This window comes from Podarcis erhardii, assembly GCF_964252035.2.
Source record: "Podarcis erhardii genome assembly, chromosome: 17".
Classification (NCBI taxonomy): Eukaryota; Metazoa; Chordata; class Lepidosauria; order Squamata; family Lacertidae; genus Podarcis; species Podarcis erhardii.
Window position 1 is genome coordinate 11,324,832 of NC_138515.1, and position 24,235 is coordinate 11,349,066.

At 46.3% G+C, this 24,235-nt stretch overlaps 1 protein-coding gene and 2 long non-coding RNA genes across 6 annotated transcripts in view; 2 read left to right on the plus strand and 1 right to left on the minus strand.

The window, feature by feature from the left end:
* Positions 1-867: 867 nt before the first annotated feature.
* Positions 868-9,442, minus strand: KCNV2 (potassium voltage-gated channel modifier subfamily V member 2). Its single transcript, XM_081845239.1, has 2 exons — positions 7,699-9,442; positions 868-1,450 (listed from the first exon to the last, which is right to left on the minus strand). The coding sequence occupies exons 1-2, from the start codon at positions 9,061-9,063 to the stop codon at positions 1,169-1,171; spliced, it is 1,647 nt and encodes a 548-aa protein (XP_081701365.1). The 5' UTR covers positions 9,064-9,442; the 3' UTR covers positions 868-1,168.
* The window catches only part of LOC309332550, a 55,135-nt gene continuing 37,629 nt past the window's right edge, over positions 6,730-24,235 (plus strand). Inside the window, exons 1-3 of one of the 4 annotated variants that reach the window (XR_014152164.1) lie at positions 6,769-7,531; positions 9,811-9,951; positions 17,946-18,098. This is a non-coding gene — a long non-coding RNA (uncharacterized lncRNA). Of the gene's footprint in view, positions 7,532-9,810; positions 10,013-15,488; positions 15,753-17,945; positions 18,099-24,235 lie in introns of those variants that run through there. The other 3 variants (XR_014152166.1, XR_014152163.1, XR_014152165.1) reach the window with 3 other exon arrangements.
* LOC309332549 overlaps positions 19,974-24,235 on the plus strand; it is a 28,107-nt gene continuing 23,845 nt past the window's right edge. The window contains exon 1 of the long non-coding RNA XR_014152162.1: positions 19,974-20,149. This is a non-coding gene — a long non-coding RNA (uncharacterized lncRNA). The remainder of the gene's footprint in view (positions 20,150-24,235) is intronic.

Consider the following 24,235-nt stretch of genomic DNA (forward strand, 5'->3'; position numbering starts at 1 on the left):
ACAATATTTGTTTATTATCTGCAGAAATGCTCTCATCATCCTGATTTAAGCCACCAAGCTGCAACAGACAAGCTGCTCTCAGCTGGAGGTGTCTAAGAGAGTTGGGATGGGAGCACAGGCAGGCAGGGAGAGGGGATCCGATTCAGTTTTCAGTTAAAGACAAATCTGCTGAATTTTCACTTTATGGAACAAAATGCAAACCAAACCACAGCCGTCCTTCAAAATTCACAATTCTCCAGATCTTGCAATGCAATTCTCCAGCCAAGTAGTGTGCACAAAATTCACACGCCAAGTGAAAATAACACAACATACAACATGCAATCGATTAGGAGAAATTGCTTTGCAGAAATGTGTATAATAGAAGAAAAACGAAAACGCTGATGAATTTTCATCAGGGCTCTTTTTTGTTTGTTTTAATGGCAAACCGATATGGAAATGGGGAGAAAGCAACTTAAGATGGGGAAAAGTAGAAGCTGAAATGGACACACTCCACCTCCCCACGAACGAACAAGGGTGAAGCAGTGGCAACTCAATGGAGGCTACCAGCACTTGCTTCCTTCTCTCCCCACTGCATTAATAATACTCAAGTTTCATACAATGACTTGTTTTTGGTACCTGCGGATCCATTTACAAGACAAAAGGTGCTTGACGCACCCTCAAGACAATAATAAAATTCTGGTACAGGACACAAATATATTCCTACTTGAACGTCTACTAAATTCTGATTTTGAGGCAACATCCATCATGCTGGCAAATATGTAAATACCCAGAAAAAGCAGCACAATTCTTTGCACATTTACTCAGATGTAGGCCTCATAGGATCAACTGGCTCTTGCTTCCTAGTAATGGTGCTTAGCCTAAGTGGTGGTACAGCATTTGCAGATCAAATAAACAAGACTGCATTCCTTCTCATTTCCTCAAGCGGATCCTTATTTGGAATCACTCACTGGATCACAATACAATTGATTCCAGAGGCTGCTTGGACACTGGCTATAACAATTATCAGACAAAATATTAAGAAGGATTATCTTCATTTGTATCTTTTTTAAAAAAAGAAAAAGTTTTGCACTATACCCCCGTCAGTCTTTTCCTCCCAGTTAACTTGTGGACAAACCTGAGGGAATCTGTTGACCTCTCAACTCCCAATCCCTCTTTTCTGTCCAACGTATTAATTGTATCTGTTTCTTGGTAATCGGTTTGGCCTGTTTCCACAGCACTCAGACATTTTCTTTATGGCTCGCCGTGCAAAATCCACTTTGCCCCTGTCTTTGCGTATGGCTGTGTATTCGTAGGCTTTCAGCTTGATGTAATAGTCTGAGAATTTGTTGTACAGGACGGAGATGGGCATTCCGTTCAGAATGATCCCGAAAGCGATGCAGAGGAAAGCAAAGAGCCGTCCGAGGTGGGTTTCTGGACACATGTCTCCATATCCAACCGTAGAAATGCTTACCTTGAAAAGCAAACACAAAACAAGGCAGTTACTTAGAACATCCAAGCTACCTTTCTATGCTGAGGACAGAGGGGTCATTTAGAGACTGGTCTTTGAAGGACAGAGGCGAAATTTGTTCCTCTCCATTTCAGTGCTGGAAAGAGAGATTCCTCTGCAATAGATATAAGAATCTGCCTCTGCTCTTCCCATCCCTGAAGACCAGAGATGGCGTTTGTCCTGATTGCACAGAGGAAGCTGCCCATGGGGGGGGGGGATTCTCAAACTGCCACTTCTTCCCAACACAGTGAACTCATGCATGCATAAACTGCACACCATTTAGCTGCCTTTCTCTCCCTTACGTGACAATGATCTCTTTCTATCAATGATGGTGTGTCTGAGAAACATCTGAGCCACAGCAGTGTCCTCAGTAAAGATGGCCAAGCACGTCAATGTCGGTTTCTCATTTCCCCAATCCTAAATTCAGTTCTCTATAGTTATACATCAGTTTGTGAATTTTCCAAACAAACAAACAAAATCCTCATGAAAATTCACCAGCATTTCCCTGCAATTTTCTCGTGTGATACCATTTCATATACAAACTTGCCTAATCTACATTTGTTTTTTACTAAGCCTTTTCCACTAATATAACACATTTTGTATGCCATTTTCACAAATTACTTGGCTGGAGAACTGCATTGCAAAATTCGGATTGATGCAAATGTCGAAGGATAGCTGTGTTTTCGTTTGGTGAGTTCGCCTTTAAATGTGAACTGAATCCAATGTTCCCCCCATCGCTCCTTGTCAGCTGCTGATTTGACACCTTGGTTTTCTGGCAAGCAGGCAGTGGTGGACGGGGCTGGGGGTGACAGGAGCAGGCCCCTCAGACCATTTATCCCCCCCCCCCATCCGTGGTCCTAGGAATGTCTTTCCCGAGTGTCTTTTTCAAGATCTATTGTTTAGGTTTGGACCACCGTACCTTGGTGAGTAGGGACGCGGGTGGCGCTGTGGGTTAAACCACAGAGCCTAGAACTTGCTGATCAGGAGGTCGGCAGTTCGAATCCCCATGACGGGGTGAGTTCCCATTGCTCGGTCCCTGCTCCTGCCAACCTAGCAGTTCAAAAGCACGTCAAAGTGCTAGTATCACTCTGGCGGGAAGGTAAACGGCATTTCTGTGCGCTGCTCTGGTTCGCCAGAAGCGGCTTAGTCATGCTGGCCACATGACCCAGAAGCTGTACGCCGGCTCCCTCGGCCAATAAAGCGAGATGAGCGCCGCAACCCCAGAGTCAGTCACGACTGGACCTAATGGTCAGGGGTCCCTTTACCTTTACCTTTACCTTGGTCTATACTGGTTGAAAACTGCAACCAATTCCATGCTGGCATTGAAGTCAATGTTGCTCCATGTGCCTGTTTCAGAATTATGGTGGAGCTTCGTTTATTTTATGAGTCATTTGTTTTAAGACATTTATTTGCCACCTTTTGCCAAAAAGGCCACAGGGCAATTCACATAGGAATGTAATAAACAACAAGCCAGTCACCTTTTGTTTCTCCCTGGTCTCTCATTCATGAAAAATGACAGGGCAGCAGCGCCTCCTTCCCGTAATATAATAATAATAATTTATTATTTATACCCCGCCATTCTGGCTGAGTTTCCCCAGCCACTCTGGGCAGCTCCCCATCAAGTGTTAAAAACAATACAGCATTAAATATTAAAAACTTCCCTAAACAGGGCTGCCTTCAGATGTCTTTTAAAGAGAAGATAGCTGCTTATTTCCTTCACATCTGAAGGGAGGGTGTTCCACAGAGTGGGCGCCACTACCGAGAAGGCCCTCTGTCTGGTTCCCTGTAACCTCACTTCTCGCAATGAGGGAACCACCAGAAGGCCCTCAGCGCTGGATCTCGTGTCCGGGCTGAACGATGGGGGTGGAGACGCTCCTTCAGATATACTGGACTGAGGCCGTTTAGGGCTTTAAAGATCAGCACCAACACTTTGAATTGTGCTTGAAAACGTACTGGGAGCCAATGCAGATCTCTCAGGACCGGTGTTATGTGGTCCCGGTGGCCACTCCCAGTCACCGTATCCAGGCTGTCAAGGTTCTTGGTTCTGCTGTCTCCCTAAGTACACGTTGGGCTCTCCCCCTCTGCTCTACCTATGGGAGGAATGTTTGCAGGGTGGACGGGGTTGGTGGAGGAAGACGAGGCCAGAACAAAACAAGGAGCTGAATTTCCCCCCTGTTTTCAGGGACCCTTAAAGCTGCAAGAGATGGGGGAAAGCAGAGATGGGTGGATGGTGGTGGAAGAGTCGAGTGTTGGGAACCCGGCACTGACCTGTTTTGTCCGAAGAATGGCGTCTCACTTTGCATTTGTCTTTCTGCTGACCTTATCCTGCAATTGTTATTATAGCCCATGCCAAGGTATTATAGAGATATTGAGAAAACAGTGAAAGAAATGGCTCCAGATGGAATGTGCATTGGGCTCTCCTTCCCTTTTTAGTGCCTTGGCTTCTGTCTGGCAGCATCCAGTGCAATATTCACTGGAAAGGCAGCCATACAGTGGGGAGGGCATTTTCCTCTTTCCCCCCAAAGAAAAAAGGAGCCTGATGTTTCAGATGAGTGAAACGTCCTGCTCCCTCCCTGAGCCTGCAGCAAGCAAGCTTATTTGTCAGATGCACCTGGCGCATTTGATGGTCTAAAAGGGATTAGTTTTGTGGCCTGATGGAAATTAACTCACTGGAATTGAATGTTAATGCAGGAGATCTCCGAAAATAAACAGCCAGATGAAAGAGCCAGGAGTCCTGGTAGGGAATTTTTCATGTGTGTTTCTTTATGCCTTGGTGGGATGAGGATCGGAGGAAGGATAGGCATCAACTCTGTGGGGCCCTGGTCCCTTTGCCTCCCAATAAAATATTTTGGGGGGTTAGACCCCAATATTTTCTGCAAGTTGGTGCCTCCCTCCCCAGCCACTTTCCCCCACTTGGGCACCGCTCTCTTTTCCCAGCTTGTCTCCCGGCTCTTGGCACCTGCTTTGGTCCTCCTCACCTTGACTGGGCCAAGTGAAAAATACGCACGCAGAACTAGGTGCTGCTGTTGTCTACAGGTGTCTGCAGCGGTGCAGGATTCAACCATGGGGTAGGGGCATCTGCTCCACTGTTGGAGCATGGGGAAGACGAAGGAGAGTGGGATTTGGAGTTTGGGAGGGTTCGTTATGCCAACAGCCAACAGCCACCAGCCCAGACCAACCAGCAGGATTATCATGAGAAGATGGGTATAGATAGACATTCCTGCAACCAGTGCTTTTTTCTGGGGCTTCTCAAGGACATGCAATACCAGCACTTTTTTTCCTAGAAGAAAAGCTCTGCCTGCAGCCTCATGCTGGAGTTGTTCCCATTGCTGGTGTTCATTGGTCACACCCACAACATTCATTTGAAACACTTCTACCACTTTCAGAGTGCTGCCTCCCCCCGAAGAACCCCGGGAACAGTTTATAGGTGCTGGAATCACAGTTCTAAGAGGGCATCTCCTACCCTGATTCTTTGGGGGAAGCCTTGACTGTTAAAAGTTGTGCAAGAGTGCTTTCAATGTATGGGGTGGTTGCAAGTTACCGTGTGATTGTCGTTTTTCTTCCCAGAATAATACCTGCTAAGCCAGAGGTGGGAAACCTTTGACCTCCAAGCAGGCCACTCCCTTTAGAACAGTGCCCCCCCCCCCGATGTTGCAGGACTTGAGGGTTCATTTGTGGAAACAATATACTTCTTTCTAGATTAATCACAATTGCCTAAAATGAATATACTTAGCAGCTAATGGATGACCATTTTCATAATCTCTCTCTCTCTCTCTCTCTCTTTCATCTATCTATCATCATCTATCTATCTATCATTTATCTCTGTCTATCTGTCTATCTATCTATCTATCTATCTATCTATCTATCTATCTATCATTTATCTCTGTCTATCTGTCTATCTATCTATCTATCTATCTATCTATCTATCTATCTATCTATCATCTATCATCTATCTATCTATCAGCTATCATCTATCTATCATCTATCTATCTATCTATCTATCTATCTATCTATCTATCTATCTACCTATCTATCATCTATCATCTATCTATCTATCAGCTATCAGCTATCTATCATCTATCTATCATCTATCTATCTATCTATCTATCTATCTATCTATCTATCTATCATCTATCTATCTATCATCTATCGTCTATCTAGTGTTGTGTAGTGGTTAAGAGCGGTAGACTCGTAATCTGGGGAACCGGGTTCGTGTCTCCGCTCCTCCACATGCAGCTGCTGGGTGACCTTGGGCTAGTCACACTTCTCTGAAGTCTCTCAGCCCCACTCACCTCACAGAGTGTTTGTTGTGGGGGAGGAAGGGAAAGGAGAATGTTAGCCGCTTTGAGACTCCTTCGGGTAGTGATAAAGCGGGATATCAAATACAAACTCCTCCTCCTCCTCCTCTTCTTCTTCTTCTATCATCTCTCTCTCTTCTCTATCTATCTATCTATCTATCTATCATCTATCTATATCTATCTATCATCTATCTATCATCTATCTATCTATCATCTATCTATCTATCTATCTATCTATCTATCTATCTATCTATCTATCATCTCTATCTATCATCTATATCTATCTATCTATCTATATCTATCTATCTATCTCTATCATCTATCTATCCCCACACACCATATATATTAGCCTCAAAGGGGAAGGGTTATTAGAAGAGCTTTCCAGCTAAGCTCTAACATGCTTTCATAAATTGGCAGGATGCAATTTATATTCTATAGCTTCTCTAGTTTCTGTAGCACTTCTAGTTTCTGCTCACAAGTCTGTTTACATAATCTGCTGTCCAAAGTTAACACCCCCTGAACCTGCTCCAAACTTGGATTTATTTACCTATCCAAAGGGGTCAATCAAGGTCACGTCACACAGAATGAGTTTGATCACAGGAGCTGTTTGTGCTGCTGAAAACTATATGAATCCCATGCACCATCTTTCACACGTGCCAACATTCTGCCATATGCAGGGAAGTTCCCATGGGAAGAATGTGGACTCAGGCACAAGGAACAGGGTTTTTTGTTTTAGTTAAGTGGTCGCCTTGTTGCCTTCATATTTGATTAGTGCTGGTGACTCAGCAAAGACTTTGGACACCAAAGCAATATGGAAAATCCGTAAACTCAGGGGGCAGAGCTCTGTATGCAGCTTGGTGCTGGCAACTCCAGGTAGGAATGGGGAGAGACCCTGTTTGAAAGCCTGAAGATCAGCTGCCAGTGTAGTCAACCCTGAGCTCGATGTCCCAGTCAATGGAAGGCTTTGTTCCTGTGCTCTTATTGCTGAACTATTTGCAGGATGAGCCTCTGTCCTTGGGCTACTAAGACCTCCTGATTCCTCCAGCTGCGCTAGAAGGAATGTCCATTTCCCCATCCCTGGTGGCTTAGGATGCATTTCAACTAGAGACCTATAAATTATAAGCTCCATATTGCATTACAAGCAACTGAGCCAGAGGGTCTTCCCGTTTTGTTATTTTTGTCTGTGGCTGGCTCAGGGCAAATGCAATTTTAAAAAAATCATTTTGGGATCTGCTGTAGCTGCGATCACCAGCTGTCTGGAAAGCCTTGTGACGGTCAGCTGCTCTTATTTTCCTATCTCGAAATTGTTCATCCACAGGCACATTTGGAAATGAAACAAAACTTCTGTAGGGACAGATTCCCAGCCTCACCTTTTTCCCAGATTCCCAGCCTCATCTTTTTAACTGCTGGGTGTGAGCTAATATGTGCCCCCTTCTGATTGCATCGCTAAACCGCTGAGCAGAGCTGCTTTTGTAAACTCACTTTGGAAGGAATGTGAAACCACCCCCACAGCCTCCCTTATGTATCTGCTACAAAAATACCAGCAGCAAGCTGTCAAGTAGGCACAGATAAGTCACGGCAAAGTTAAGGCCAGGCAGACATGTGCTTGCCCTTCTCGTTTCCTTCTTCCCCTTTCTCCGCGAGAAGCAGCACAAAGTCTGTGGCACAGCCGCAAAGAGCTCTCCGGTTCAAGCTTAGCTGCACTGATTTTAGCCTGATCTACTATAGGAAAGCATCCAGCTGACGGGTGTGTGTGTGTGCATGCATGCATGTTCTGTAAAGTCAACACTCTGAACAGATGTTTGGAAAGCCAGGCATGGGGGGGGGGGGACCCTGCCGCTTCCAAAACAGGCACGCTTGCAAGCGAGAGGGGGGGGGGAGGAACGAGCATCACATTGCCAGGGAGGTACTTACGGCAGCCCACCACCAGGCATGGGGGATGCTGGTGAAGTTTGTGCTGGAGACATCGTGTTCCACAGTGTAGACCATGGCGGAGAAGGCAAAGATCCCCAGCGCAATGAAGAGCAGGAGGCAGCCCACCTCCTGGTAGCACTGGCGCAGCGTGAAGCCAAATGCACGCAGGCCCGTCGAATGGCGAGCCAGCTTCAGGATACGGAAAATGCGCATGAGGCGCATGATGCGCAACACCTGCCCCACCTTCCCCACCCGCCCCACTTTCTCTATGTCATTTTCGTGCTGGGAGCCTTGCCCGCGAGGCTGGTCCTCATCCACGAAGCGCTCCAGGAGGAGCTGGAGGTACAGGGGCAGGATGGCGATGAGGTCCACGGCGTTGAGGGCGCTGCTGACAAAGCAGCGGATGTCCGGGGTGGAGACCAGCCGCAGCACGTACTCTAGGGTGAAGAAGGCGATGCAGAAGGTCTCCACGTGCTCCAGCAAGGGCCTCCTCTCCTGGGTGGCCTTGTCCCTGTGCTGCATCTCCTCCACCGTGTTGAGAGCCAGCGCCACCACCGAGATGAGCACGAAAAAGCTGGAGGCCACCCCCATGGCTTTGGCCGTGGTGGAGGAGAAGGGCTTCTCCATGAGGTTCCACAGGCGCCAGCGATGCTCGGCGTAGCGCATGTGGCGGAAGAGGTGCTCGCTCTCCTGCACAGCCGCCTGGGCCCGCAGCTCCCGCTGCACCTTGAGCTGCTCATTCAGCTCATCCCGCCTCTCCTCGAAGCAGATGCGGCAGCAGCGGGGCGTGTACTTGAGGCGGACCCCCCAGTAGCTCAGCTCCTCCAGGAAGCTGCGGGGACACAGCTCGTCCCGCACCCGCAGCACCCCGGAGGCGTAGAAGTTGTAGACCAGCTGGAAGACGGCTGGGTCCCGGTCAAAGAAGTACTCGTCTCCCTGTGCCGCATAGTCATCGCAGAGGCCCAGCTGGTGCCAGCGGTCGGTGGAAGTGGCCAAGCGGCCCAGGCGGGTGGTGGGGTAGATGGCCACTGCCTGGTACGTCAGGCGGTAGCTTTGCCCGCCCACGTTGATGTTGAGGACGGAGGACGACGTGGTGGCTCCAGCTGGGAAGGCTGGGCTGAAGGGAAACATCGAGGGGAGCCCCTTCTCCTCTTCCTCGCCCTCTTCCTCCTCGTCCTCCAAGCAGGAGTAGCTGCTCTCAACGTCCTGGGGCAACTGCAATGGGGATCCCCAGTCAGAAGCACCAAAGCCCCCAGTCCGACCAGTTTCATTCCTTCCCACGGTTGCATCCCAGGTGGCCCCCGGGCGAGATTCAGTTTTATAGTCCGAGATCAGAGGCTGCTTTCTTTGCTTAAGGTTCCACATGCTTCCCCTTAGTGTTCGGTGGTGGGTGCGAAGCTTCTTCTGGTTGCCTTCTCCTTCCTGCCCGAAGCATCTGCCGCCGGAGCCGTTTTACGTTTCTTTTCCGACCGACCAGCAGCTCCAGTTGTTGCAAAAACTCAGTGTGGGATCCAGGCACATGGGGACTGCTGTTGACCGCTTTAATCTTGCTGACAGGGAAGATCTGAGTGCTTAGAGAAGGGGATTTAAAGGCTATTATCCTGTTTCAGCCTCCGCTCCCTCTATCTGTGACGTGAATGATTATGGATCCAGAAATCTGTGGATAATCAGTCGAAAAATAATAATAAGTGTAGCAGAGTCATTACTGCTAATAAAAATAAAATCAAAGGGCTTCTATAGCATATACTCAGAAAAGACTTTCCTAAGAAGGAGCAACAATGGATATTTTTCAGAATTATCCAAGAGACTTTCATCTCATCCCCGATTTCCTATCTTTTCTTCCTCCTCCTCCTCCTCCTCATCCTCCTCCTCCTCCTCTTCGTCTTCTTCTTCTGTATATCAACTGCTCTTAGAGCCGTTCCTTATGTTTACAGCCCATTTTACAGGCAGAAAAACCAACACTTAAATTTGCTGGGGTTCCTGAGAGTCAGTGCAAGTGTTAATGTCAAATATTATGTAAAACAAGGGTAGCAAACATTGCTGCGCATAAATTGACATTGACTGCAGAACTCAGCAACTGCAAAATGCCAGCTTTCGTTCTTTTGTTTTTAGATCAGGTTTCTAGACGTCAAGGCTATGAAGACAAGACTTGAAGTTGACAGCGATTTGACAATGCCTGGTCAAATCTCAGAGGCCAGAGGCCGACGATCCAGAATTTCCAGTGTCAGATTCATCAGGTGGAGCTGCAAAAAGGTAGCTCTTTTCTCCCTGCTTTGACTTGCAAAAGGGTGAATAAATTATGCAAAGCATGTCATTATATGCATCCTTGCTTAATTATAAAGGATTACAATTCCGCTTCTCGGAATTTGGATTAACTTGCTTCTGAATTTCCAGGGTGTGTGTCTGTTTGTGTGCTGAGGAGACAGTGCTCTGATCATCATCCAACCCCTTGTGTGTACCTAACGGAGCTTAAAGATGAAGTTGCCCACCTGGAGAAAACACCTCAAGGTGAAGCATCCGAAGTGGCAGGCAAGCATCGTGCACAAGGGAAGGGCCAGAACTCAATGGACAGAGAACACACTCTGAAGGCACAAGGTCCCAAGGTCAATTCCTGGCATCTCCCGATCCGGTTGGGAGAGACTCTTCCTTGAAACCCTGGAGAGCAGCTGCCGGCCAGAGCTGGAAGTATGGAGCTCAATGAACCAACAGCCTGACTCCGTATATGGCAGCTAGGGGATGGGGATTTAAGTTGGGTTTCATTTACAGGTGAGCTTGCCAGATTTTCACGTTCTGAAGCAGTTACATGAGCAGACATCTTTTGAAATCTGCAGTGCAGTGCAGAATCTCACGAAAATGCATACACTGGGGCAGATTGTGCATAAAAATCCATATATTAGTGAGAGTAAATACAAAAATGCATTATTTTTATCCTGTATTCTATTCTGGGAACTGCCCTGAGATCTTTTGATGAAGGGTGGTATATAAATTATATATATATATATATATATATATATATATATATATATATATATATATAATTGCAAACATGTGCATTAAGCAGAATTGCAGACAGCGTTGAGTTATAGAAGGAGAAATTTGCATGAAGAATTTTTACGAGGATTTGATTATTATTATTATTATTTTTGCAAACTGATGTGGCAATGTGGAGAAGTGAATTTATGATTGGGAAAGGATGCTCTACACTAACTAGCAGAGCCTCTCCAAAGTCTCAGGTGAGAATCCCTGGCAGTGCTGCCTCTAGGGATCCATTTCGGTGGAGATCTCGGTTAGCGAAAGTCCTGGTACTGGTGGCATGAGGCTGTTTTGCTGAGCTCTGGCTCAGGGGGAATTTTGTGTCAAAACTTGTATGCCATATTCTATCAAAGATATTCTGCTTGCAGTAGCAGAGTGTGTCATAGGATTACCATATTTTTTGCTCTATAAGATGCACCAGACCACAAGACGCACTTAGTTTTTGGAGGAGGAAAACAAGGAAAAAAATATTCTGAATCTCAGAAGCCAGAACAGCAAGAGGGATCGCTGCGCAGTGAAAGCAGCAATCCCTCTTGCTGTTCTGGCTTCTGTGATAGCTGCACAGCCTGCATTCACTCCATAAGATGCACACACATTTCCCCTTACTTTTTAGGAGGGGAAAAGTGAGTCTTATAGAGCAAAAAATACAGTAAGCTGGAAGGGAATTTTCTCCCACCCCATTGCTTTTGATGGAAAACTATATTTGTGCACGAGGACTTAGTGCGGACGGCAAGCTTTTCTCCTTCTCCCCCCTCACTCTGACACAGCTGCTTTGCGGAGACTGGGCTCCCTGGCAGCTTAAATCTGACTTGTGGGTTGGACTGAATGTCAAATATTTACTGGCACAATTCCCCAAATGCTTGCCATGAACAAACAACCTGGAACTCTGTAATATCTGATCATGCAAGTGCCCTTTTGTTTGGTGCCTATCTTCTCTCTGTTTGGGCCAGTTCTTGTTGAATTGTTCATTGCAAAGAGTCTGCTTGGTTTTTGTTGCCCCGCTCAGATTTTAAAACGCTCCTGGGTGTGTTTGTTTAGTTTTGGCAGTGGGGCTGGGTGGGGAGGCATTGAATTTCCATGTGGCTCTTTGCCCCAGAGAGATGCTCTAGATAACAATGCATTGTGGGGAGATTTATGGGTGATGTTTTCCTGCCCCCTTGGCTTTGTTGTGGGTAGTATACATAGGGAAGCGTTATTCAAATAAAGCAACTGTGACTTGGCAATGGAAATAATTCAAGAAGGTGCACACTGGCCTAGTGAATAGTTACGGAGAATCAGAAACTAAAGCACTGCTAAGCAGCTGAAGAGCTGATCAGCTCCTCGGACCTCTGGAAGCCCCATCTGTCAGCAAGATGTGGGGAAAAGGAAAGAAGAAAACCCATAAGATCCATGCGGACAGAACCAGAAGTGTCAAGAGGATGAGGAGGGAAGGAATTATTTGACACAGTTTAGGTTTCTTTCCCCAACCCCCAAAAAGGCTTGCAATGAAAGCTCATGAAAGCTCAGCTGAGCTGAGGACAGTTCTCCCATTGCTTGTTTCATGTGCCGTGATGCTCCCTGCTGTTTTCCCTCTCTTTCAAACGTCACACAAACCCCTTCTGGGATAAATATGCTTTCTTACATTTGCTTTGGGGAGGGCAGTTTTCCTCCAGGCTGGACACAAGCCTATAAAATGAGTGTGCTGATTTGATCTCTTGGGTCACATGAAAGCTGGCCTGTTAGATTTGCACCAAAGAGAGTGAATCTTCTGTGATTCAAAGGGCACATTCACAGCATACATGGAAAGCACACACGTTCCCTCCAAAGATTCCTGGAAAGTAGTTTGTTAAGGCAGCTGGAAATTGTAGCTCTGCAAGGGGAAAACTACAGTTCCCAAGATTCTTTGGGGGAAGTGGTGAGCTTCAAACGCATAGTGGGAATGACCTAAGATCCTGGGCTCAACTGCAGGCTTTGGAGAGTAAGATGGGGTGTCCCCCATCTTTATTTATCAGTTTTATTATCTTGCTATTTTATCTAGTGCTGAATTATTCTGTTTGTTTTCTTGCTACGCTGCCGGGTGAATGATTTAGTTGCTGCGACTGATGTTTTTAACTGATGTTTCATGGCCTTACCAGCAAACTTGCCGGGAAAATCTGAAGCCTCCCATATTGGTAAATACCTTCTGGAGGATAGGTCAAATGATATTACACTGACCATGGCAAAGTTTATTTCTGAGGTCGCAAGAAACAGACCATCACACTCTAGACATAACAAAATGACTACCTCACTCTCTTTTGCCTGTTGTTTGGTAATTTTAACTGTATTTTGTTTCGAAATTGTTTTGTGGGTCTATGGACCACAATAAAGATATTTGATTTGAATTAAAAAATAATATTACAAACTGATGTGGATAAGTGATGAATTGAACTGAAGGCTGGGAAAGTGAGGAAGCCGAGAGAAGCCTAAACTGACAGATTCACTTGTCCCTCATGACTGCCTCTTCCCAGTAAAGATTTTGTGCTTTTAGCTGCTGCCAAGCAAAGAGAAAGACAACAAACAAAGCTCTTTTGAGTGTGGCAATTCAGGGATGGGAAAGCTCTGCCTGTTGAATTTCTGCCTGTTAAAAAGGTAAAGGGACCCCTGACCATTAGGTCCAGTCATGGCTGACTCTGGGGTTGCGGCGCTCATCTCACTTTATTGGCCGAGGGAGCCGGTGTACAGTTTCACTGCAGATTCACACTCGACAAAACTAAGGAGAAAAAGGGCTTTTTCTCAGCTGCTTACGAACACTTCCTAGCAGTATCTATTTGAATCAGCAAGTCACTGTTGAAAGTACCCTACACATCTGCCAACCCAGCAGTTCGAAAGTACGTCAAAGTGCAAGTAGATAAATAGGTACTGCTCCAGCGGGAAGGTAAACGGTGTTTCCGTGTGCTGCTCTGGTTCGCCAAAAGCGGCTTAGTCATGCTGGCCACATGATCCAGAAGCTGTACGCCTGCTTCCTCAGCCAATAAAGCGAGATGAGCGCCACAACCCCAGAGTCGGCCACGACTGGACCTAATGGTCAGGGGTCCCTTTACCTTTATGCTCATCAAAGGGAGGTCTTTTGTTACCCTAGCTGTGTGTGTGTAGCCTTTCAATGACTGGAATAATGTTTCCATGACCTAGCAAAGTGAGTCAATTCTAGTTGTCTGGGTCCCACCTCCAAACACTCTTTATACCACTGCGGAAAGAATGGCACTGGCTGGCTATACGCTACCAAGCTAAATACAATGGGCTTGTACTGGTGTACTTGTCTCTTTATAGTGGGGTAAAGGATAAAGGTAAAGAGAGCCCTGACTGTTAGGTCCAGTCATGGATGACTCTGGGGTTGTGGCGCTCATCTCGCTTTATTGGCCGAGGGAGCCGGCGTACAGCTTCTGGGTCATGTGGCATGACTAAGCCACTTCTGGTGAACCAGAGCAGCGCATGGAAATGCCATTTACCTTCCTGCCAGAGCGGTACCTATTTATCTACTTGCACTTGAAGTGCTTTCAAACTGCTAGGTTGGCAGGTTGGCTAGGTTGGCTGGAGCTGGGACCAAGCAATGGGAGTTCACCCCGTCGCAGGGATTCGAACTGCCGACCTTCTGATTGGCAAGTCCTAGGCTCTGTGGTTTAACCCATAGCGCCACCCACGTCCTGCCTGTTACTCACTAGCTAAAGACTCTGGAAAGTGACAACTTCTCTGTTAAGTGTTGCATAAACTTCTACTAAGGCAGTAGACCAATGCCCAACACACTTGTCTTTGCCCTGCAGAGTTTTAAATGAGCTCTGCCAGGGAGCCAGACAATCCATCATTCTCTGCATGAAGGCTTGTTATCTACATGGTGATGGCAAATACAAGGCCCACCAATCAGGACACAGAGCCAGCAAACACTTGTGAGCAGGTGTTAAAGAAGCCAGGGAAAAAATATATATACATTGCTTTCTCTGAATTAAGGCTCAGGGCAAATGGGATATTCCCCTACTGCCATTCAGCTGAGAAACATGATTAGCTTACATCAGTGCAAGAGGACGATAAACCGAACTGCAAATGTCAGTGCATGTTCCCACAGAGCAGATTCCTCCATTTTAAAAGAGGAATATTTGAAAATGTCAGGTAGATCTGAAGAGGTAAAAAAAGCCAAATAAATAAAAACTGAAGCTTTAAAATGTCAGAATTGAGAAAGTTCTAAGTTCTATGCAGCTGAAAATGCCGGGAAGAATTCTCTAATTTTCTTGCGTGCTTTGAGTTGCTAGATCACACACTGGTCCCTTTTAATTCCAGCAAAGATAAAGCTCTTCATTTCAGCAGTTCCAAACATTCTGGGGTGTTTCGGGGTTTGCAAACAGTATGAAAACAGCGACATAGCACTGTCATTCCAAGGGACCCTGTGAGGTAGTGATCTGGGTGCTGGCCAAAGTTTGGTGAGACCAAGGTTCAAACCTTCCCTCAGCCTGACCTACCTTGCACGGTTGTTTTGAGGATAGAATCAGGAGGCACTAGGTCTCCTGCCTCGAGCTCCTTAATCCCTGCCCTTTGGCCAGACTTCCTGGGGTTGAGAATAGCTGAAGCTCAGCAACATTTGGAGGGCCAAAGGTTCCTCACACTTGGCTTCAAAAATGTACATTTGTGTGGGAGGAAGAATTACTCCATTTAATCTAAGGGTGTGCACTGAGAGACTTTCTTGTTTCTGCAATCGTTGTCCAAGCAGTACTCAAGAAAATACAGCTTTGCTCTCTTTTTCCTACCACCAGGGGGAGGCTGACGGTGTGAAATGCAAAACAGGCAAAGCAGAGATGTGGTCTCTGTCCCACTTGTGGCTTGTCATCGTTCTGTGTGCAGCCATCAACTCTAAAATTTGACACGGGGGGGGGGGGGAGACAGCAGAAGAAGCAGAGGCAGAGGGGAACCTTGTGCTTCTTTCCTTCTCAAATCCTTAGGCTGAGTCGCAGAAGCAGAGCCTGGGTGCCCAGTTGGTATCCTCAAGGTGATGCTGGACTCCAGCTCCAATGATGATGATGATGATGATATTAATAAATAATAATAATAATAATAATAATAATAATAATAATAATAATTTGTTATTTATACCCCACCCACTCTGGGCGGCTCTCAACAGAATATTAAAAACACAATAAAAGATCAAACATTTAAAACTTCCCTAAACAAGGCTGCCTTCAGATGTCTTCTAAAAGTCAGATAGTTGTTTATCTCCTTGCCATCTGATGGGAGGGTATTCTGCAGAGCAGGCGCCACCACTGAGAAGGCCCTCTGCCTGGCTCCCTGTAACCTCACTTCTTGCAGTGAGGGAACTGCCAGAGGCCCTCGGCGCTGGATCTCAGTGTCCGGGCTGAATGATGGGGGTGGAGACACTCCTTCAGGTATACTGGACCGAGGCCGTTTAGGGCTTTCAAGGTCAGCACCAACACTTTGAATTGTGCCTGGAAACATATTGGGAGCCAGTGTAGGCCTTTCAAGACCAGTGTTATGTGGTCTCGGTGGCTGCTCCCAGTCACCAGTCTAGCTGCCGCATTCTGGTTTAGTTGCAGTTTCTGGGTCACCTTCAAAGGTAGCCCCACTTAGAGCACATTGCAGTAGTCTAAGCGGGAGATAACCAGAGCATGTACCAATCTGGCAACAGTCTACGGGCAGGGAGGGTCTCAGCCTGTGTACCAGATGGAGCTGGTAGACAAACACCCTGGACACAGAATTAATCTGTGCCTCCATGGACAGCTGTGAGTCCAGAATGACTCCCAGGCTGCACACCTGGTCCTTCAGGAACACAGTTGCCCCATTCAGGACCAGGGAGTCCCCCACACCTCCCAGCCTCTGCTGGGAAGCCCAATGGTCAGGGATGATGGTAGGCAGAGGGCAGCAACATCTGTAGCGCAGAACACTGGCTGCTTCCGGAATCAGAGCATGGGCACAAAGGGGGTCGAGTCCAAGATTTCGGGGAAAGGGTGGGGTTTGGAGAAGGACTGGAAGGGCGTGAGAGAGAGGGCAGGCCTCCTAGCAGGCACTTCCAAGCCCACGGGGCAGTGAGGAAGAAAGGGCAAAGAATTCGAGAGAACAAGCGACTGTCAAACAGTGGAGAACAGCCATCAAGAGAGAGATGTTCATGAGAAAAAGTGTAAGGAAAGCAGAAAGACCATTGAGGAGATTGAAGGTAAGCAGCACAGCAAAAGAGGAGATTGGAAGATCTTCAGAGATCACGTCTACAGGGGGCTCCTTGTACTAAGAGACTCAGCAGAGCAGCATCCCAGGAGATACAAAGGGCTCCTGCTGAAAGGGGAAACCAGCATATAAAACCAGGGCCAGATTGAGGTTTGATGAGGCCCTCAGCAGCTCCTGAAGGTAATGGGGCCCTTTATAGCCAGTGTGGTGTAGTGGTTAAGAGCGGTAGATTCGTAATCTGGGGAATCGGGTTCACGTCTCCACTCCTCCACATGCAGCTGCTGGGTGTCCTTGGGCTAGTCACACATCTCTCACTCACCTCACAGAGTGTTTTTTGTGGGGGAGGAAGGGAAAGGAGAATGTTAGCCGCTTTGAGACTCCTTCGGGTAGCGATAAAGCGGGATATCAAATCCAAACTCTTCTTCTTCTTCTTTATATGTCCAGCTGTCCTTTGTCAACAACAAATTGTCACTGTTTTTGTGTGATGAATACAACTATATGGTAATTTATGGACCTAATAGGTCCATACACAACACAAAAAACTGCTGCTGTATGTAGCTTTTATTTTATTTGTTTTTTTATCCTTTATTTTGGAAATATACATCCAGTTTTTCCCTCCTTAAAATTTTTTGGGGGGACCCCAAGAGAGTGGGGCCCTAAGCTAGAGCTTGTTTAGCTTATACATAAATCCGGCACTGTATAAAACCTGTTCTCAGCATTATTATCAGCAGGAAAACTATGCTCTGTTTGCAAATCCCTTTAACAGCCGATACTCCGACCATGGTGTTCATGGGAGTTTGTCAGCCTGCACTTTAGACAGGTTTTTGGCATTATCGTTCAGACTTCGCTTGAACACCCTGTGCTGCTTATCTGATTTTCAGGCTAGACCACAGCATTGTTCTGAGAAGTTCCCTGTCGGATTCACCATGCCTCTGCACTCATGGCACTGCCAAAGAAAGGGGGTTGGGGTGGGGAGACGCTAAAGGACAACTGGTTCTTTTTTTGCTGAAATTCCATTCATACTTCCATTTCTGCAGGCGTTGACTTGGGCACTGATAGCCTGCCTGCCTTGCTGTGATGAAATCGAACTCATGGCAGCTTACACATAAATTATAAAGCGCAAGAGTGAGAAGCAAATCTTGCATAATGAACAGCAATACGGACAGCAGCACAAAGCATCAATTTGCAGAGAGGCAAACATGTGTGTTGTGGATTCACATAGAGCCTTTGGAGGTGTTCTTTCTGGTCCTCTACATTATTTTGAAATACCTATAAGATGCACCAGACACAAGACGCACGTAGTTTTTGGAGGAGGAAAACAAGAAGAAAAATACTCTGAATATCAGAAGTCAGAACAGCAAGAGGGATCGCTGCGCAGTGAAAGCAGCAATCCCTCTTGCTGTTCTGGCTTCTGTGATAGCTGCGCAGCCTGCCTTTGCTCCATAAGACACACACACATTTCCCCTTACTTTTTCGAAGGGAAAAAGTGAGTCTTAATAGAGCAAAAAATACGGTAGCCTGCATTGGATCCGGGCTGCATCCAAAGTTAGTCCTACTCAGAGAAGACGCATGGAAAGTAAGGAATGTGGGCACTTGAGATCCATGAATTTCAGTGGGTCTACTGTGATAGGAATTTTGAGGTCTTAGATATATGGTAAGGTTCATAAGTGTACCAACCAAACACATACATAGATCAGCACAGGAAGACTGACCTGGAACCATCTTTGATTTCCAAACTGTCCCAAACTGACCAAATGTTTTCTCTGCAAGGTCAAGGAAAATGGAAAAGCCTCCCCATTGTCTTTTCCTTCACAAATCCTGTCTTAAGGGCACATTTAAGATATGAATAGGGTGTGAGCCTGTGACCTGGCCCAGGAACTAAGTATTTATCATTACAAAAGACTGGCCAGGCTCCCCAGGCAATCCAATCAAGTAACCTGCCAGACAGGAGAGAAACAATGACAAGAGAAAAACAACATTCAGATTTCTGTTTTAGACCACCTTTTCTGTGATGTAGGTATGATGTATCTGAGGGGTGGTCTTGATCTACAGGGTGGCAATTTCAAAAGTCTTTATAACGCCTTGCGCACCATTGTTCTGGGTTCCTCTTCCTCTCCTGCGGGTGAGGGGAGCACCCTGTTGCAGCAGTTCAATAAAGATCAAGCTTACTAGCTGCTTTGCTTCTCAATATTCTCTGGTTGGCCTCTGTTATTCTCTCCTACCAATAGGGAACCTATGTAAGGACTCTATATGGGCTCTTGGATACCCCATAAGGGAAAAGGGCATTTTTTTGTTTACAACACTACTCAGAGAAGACGTCTCTGACTGTCCAGTAAGCAGGACCTGCCAGTGGTTATTGGCAGCTCCAGGGCTGCAGCTTAAATGCTTCCACAAGGTCATGGGAAAGTGTCTGGGCTTAGCATACCAAGCCAGCTTGTTTATTAATATTATCAAACAGCATGCAAGGGGGGGGGGAAACCACTTAAAATTCTTCTTTGCTGGGGAAAGGCACCAACCTTGTCCTTTTAATGCAACGAAGTGCTAGTTTCCATGCTGTGGCATTAAAAGCAAAGGGCGCAATGCTAACCATGTCTACTCAGAAGTAAGCCCTACTGAATTCAATGGGGCTTACTCCCAAGTAAGTGGCTTTAGGATTGCAGCCTGTGGGTGCAGCTGCTTCTTGACATTTAAAGAAGAAACCTCCTTCGCTCACACGCTGCTAAATACTCACAGCTTGCCTGACAGACAGCGTTTAGCAAGTAAGCTGGGAAAACTTTAATCTTATCATTTTGTTAATTATGGGCTGGATCAGTGAATGCACCTAATGGAAAGGAGGGGAAGAGAAAGTTTTTGTAAAACATCTCTTTTTTTTATGAAAAAGAAGTTTCCTTCGCATTTGTCTTCAGCAAAGGAGAATGGCTGCATTTGTTAGGAATCTGCCACCAGAACTAATTGCACTTCCCAGAGGACATGTTACGTTACGTTACGTTACGTTACGTGGTGTGTTATGTGGACCCCCTGAATTCTAGGTAGCCTGCAGCTGAACTACTAGCAGATGTGGCTCATTGCCTTTTTTAAAAAAAGGTCAGAGGTTTTGTGCCTGTTACCAGTGGCATGACAGACGCGGACAGATGCCTCTTCGCCCAGGACTGCAGGGCTAAGGAAGCTTCCCCGGTGGGTTTTATCCAAATCATGCTGCTCCGAAAGTCACAGGGGCCCTATCCATGCAGAAAGCAATGTGGTAAGATTCTATGGGATTTTGATATTTGGAAGTGCTTCTGAGAGCTGCCCGGGAGATTGTCATTTCTTTGGAGACTTCTAGCATGACTTTATGGAAAAGTAATCTAGAGGCCCTTGCCTTTGTCAAGGAAATAAACAGCTAACTGACTTTTTGATGTTATGGCTGAGCAATGGACACTTTCATGTTGTTGTTGCTGTTTAGTCGTTTAGTTGTGTCCACCTCTTCGTGACCCCATGGACCAGAGCACACCAGGCACTCCTGTCTTCCACTGCTTCCCGCAGTTTGGTCAAACTCATGTTGGTAGCTTCGAGAACACCGTCCAACCATCTTGTCCTCTGTCGTCCCCTTCTCCTTGTGCCCTCCATCTTTCCCAACATCAGGGTCTTTTCCAGGGAGTCTTCTCCTCTCATTAGGCAACCCTAATTGTTTGAGGCAGGGTACCTTGCCTTGCCAGAAATAAATTTCTTTACTTCAGGAGATAAGGAAAGGGATAGCTCCCTGTATCATAACTAGGGGTGGGGGAATATGTCAAGTTTGGCTTTTCTCCATTTCCCATTTCTCCAACCTTAAGTTTAGTTTTCCACATCATCACATGAAAATTCTACATCTTTTCAATGTGAGTTTCTCCTAATATTCACATTTTGCAAAGTAGTTACCCCTAATATAATGCATTTCTGTATGTTATTTTCACTTATAAACCTGTATGCCTTTGAATACACATCCTACCCTAGTAGCATGTCAGTGCATGTTACATGACTGCAGAACAACCTTGCAAAATTCAGGTAAGGGCAAAATTGAAGGATGGCTGTGGCTTGGTTTGCATAATGTTTCAGAAAGCAGGAATTAAGTCAGTTCACCTTTAAATGTGAACTGAATTGAATTTCTCTTCCATTCATAATCGCAACACGTGGGAAGGTTTGTGAAGTGCTCAGTTCATGGTATTTGTACATGCAGGTAGGTTTGTCATTTCATTGAGGAATACCTCAACTTTAAATGGGTGAGGAGGCAAGATAGTGTACTTCTCTTCTACCACAAGAGGCTAGCACAGTGGTACCTCGGGTTAAGTACTTAATTCATTCCAGAGGTCCGTTCTTAACCTGAAACTGTTCTTAACCTGAAGCACCACTTTAGCTAATGGGGCCTCCTGCTGCTGCCGCGCCACCGGAGCCTGATTTCTGTTCTCATCCTGAAGCAAAGTTCTTAACCTGAAGCACTATTTCTGGGTTAGCGGAGTGTGTAACCTGAAGCGTATGTAACCTGAAGCGTATGTAACCTGAGGTACCACTGTACTTATATTTCAGGAAAACCACACAAAAACAGTGATACTGAACTTATCTGGGACTTAACTCAATGGGACTTACTTCTGAGCAAGGATCATTCTATAGCACTCCCATCTGTGCAGTAACAATTAAGTAACAATTATACCCTTCAACCTGTATAAGGTAAAAGGTAAAGGGACCCCTGACCATTAGGTCCAGTCATGGCCGACTCTGGGGTTGCAGAGCTCATCTCGTTTTATTGGCCGAGGGAGCTTCCAGGTCATGTGGCCAGCATGACTCAGCCGCTTCTGGCGAACCAGAGCAGCACACAGAAACCCCGTTTACCTTCCCGCCGGAACGGTACCTATTTATCTACTTGCACTTTGACATGCTTTCAAACTGCTAGGTTGGCAGGAGCAGGGACTGAGCAACGGGAGCTTACCCTGTTGCGGGGATTCGAATCACCGACCTTCTGATCGGCAAGTCCTAGGCTCTGTGGGTTAACCCACAGCGTCACCCGCATCCCTGTATACCGGACCACTTGTTTTACAGGTGCAGAAATGCTTAGGATCACAAGCATTGATCTTTGTTTCATCTTTCATTTCTCAGAAGTCTCCCCCCCCCTTAAAAATCTATAACTGCTAAATAAGCAGAAAGGCTAAAGAAGTTCATGTTGATGTGAGCTTCCTTAAAAGTCACCAGAATTGTGTAATGTGTTTTAAAGTGATGATGTGTTGCTTTCTGGGTGTTTAGAAAGCAGATGTCCTTAGCAAGGCTGGGTGTAGAACCCTGTTGCTCACATCTAAGGCATGGATGCTGTTATGTACTGAAGTTCTCACCCTGGGCCAGCAGGGGGATAATGTATATAGTTCAGGTCCACATATGCAAATAAGGGATCGAAAGTGACGTTCAGTGATTGGATAGTTACAGAAAGTTGTTACAGTTACGTTGTACTGGAGCTCTATATAAGCAGGCTGGCTGAACCCTTCAGTTCAGTTCTGTTCTGACCTGTGAATAAACAAGAGCTGTTTGGAGAATCGCTGTGTCGTCTGATATGTTCACCCACAACTTAACAGACGCCTCTCCACCCTCTTTGCCCCTACAGTGGCCAAACAAATGCATCTCCAAAGCCCACAAATAGGCGTCTTCCTCTAATGCTCTACAGTGACTGGTATTTCTGGCTGCAGTTTCCGTTCAAGCCGGAATAAAGTACACTGGGAGAAAAAAGAAAGGCGATCTAATCTCGCATAACTCCAGAAGCCCAGAGGGGAGTGAAGCCCAGACAGATAAACACAGGTGACTGGTCTTAGCAAATCTTTCTAGAGAGCAAATTCAAAGGAGAGAAAGGCGACTGGGGATTAGCTGATGGCTGTGCAGATGGTGCCATGAGAGGGAGAGTTTTTGCATTCATGGAGCGGCACAGGGCTTGCTGCCACAAGAAGCAATTGTTTGGATTAGACAGTCGGTCTCCATTTCAGCAGATGGGCCTCCAAACCTCCAGGGTTCTGAATGGGCAAGTGTTGTGAGGTGGATTTGAAGTGGAAGTCAAAAAGAGGGAAGCTTCTCTGTGTTAACTCATCGTCCAGGGAACTGCTGTCAACATTGCATACAAGATAAGACAGAGGAAGGAACTGAAGGCAAACTGTCAATGAAAAAGAAGAACTGAAATATTATATGTAAAGGACTAGGAAGGCTGGTTTTTCTGCTGCATGCAGGAAACTGTAAACTGCACACAAACACTTGTTAACACATGTCCAGATGACTTGTTGCCAGTTAGCTGAGTTCAACTGGAACTCTGCACATATCCTGTGATTTGGGGAGTCCCTTGCCATGGACAGATCTGCAGGTGTGAAATATACTCAGAGTCGAGAGTGGATTTCATGCTCTTTATTCAGCTCATAGTGGTGAGGAGGAATGAATGTCCCCTCAATGTATCTGCTTTATATACATTATTTACACAATGGGCTGCACGTGATTGGCTAATTCCGGAATTCTCCTGTAGGCCAATCAGGTTGAGGATTCACTTCCATCTGGAGCCGGATTGGGTGGCTCCTGCAGACCAATCATACTGCTGCATTGTTCTAGGACCAATCAAACTGCTGCATTCTGAATCCTATTGTTCTAGGACCAATCAGAGTGCTGCATTTTGGATCCTAGGACCAATCAGAGTGCTGCATTTTGGATCCTATTGTTCTAGGACCAATCAGACTGCTGCATTTTGGATCCTATTCAACTCAGTACATAACAAGGTGGAAGTGCTGAACTGATGTCTTGCCTCAGTAATGGACTGGATGAGAGCCAACAAACTGATGCTCAGTCCAGAAAAGACTAAGGCCCTGCTAGTTGGTCGTTTCCTCAATCGGAAGGATGGAAGCTTGCCTGCTCTTGATGGGATTGCAATCCCTCCAAAGGAGCGGGGACATAGCCTGGGGATGCTTCTAGATCCATTGCTGACTTGAAATTCAGGTGGCTTCAGTGGCCCGGAGTGCCTTCCATCAGCTTCATCTGGTGGCCCAGCTGCGCCCCAATCTGGACAGGGACAGACTAACTTCTGTTGTCTATGCTCTGGTAACTCTAGGTTAGATTACTGCAGTGCATTATACATAGGGCTTCAGCTAGTACAGAATTCGGCAGCCAGGCTGCTCACCTGGGCAAGCTGGTTTGAGCATACAGAATTAAATATACTCGGAGCAGCGTAGTGATTTCATGCTTTTTATTGCAGCTCGTAAAACAGTGAATGAACCCCCCCCCGCAACCCTCAGGCTTTATATACATTATTTACACAATGAGTTCCGTTTAATTGGCTGATTCTGCTTCCCTCCTGGAG

Coding starts and splice junctions, on each gene's coding strand:
- KCNV2 (XM_081845239.1), bottom strand. CDS start 9,063: ATGTGGAACCTTAAGCAAAGAAAGCAGCCTCTGATCTCGGACTATAAA. Junction 1,451..7,698: donor ATGCCTGGTGGTGGGCTGCC/GTAAGTACCTCC, acceptor TTGCTTTTCAAG/GTAAGCATTTCTACGGTTGG.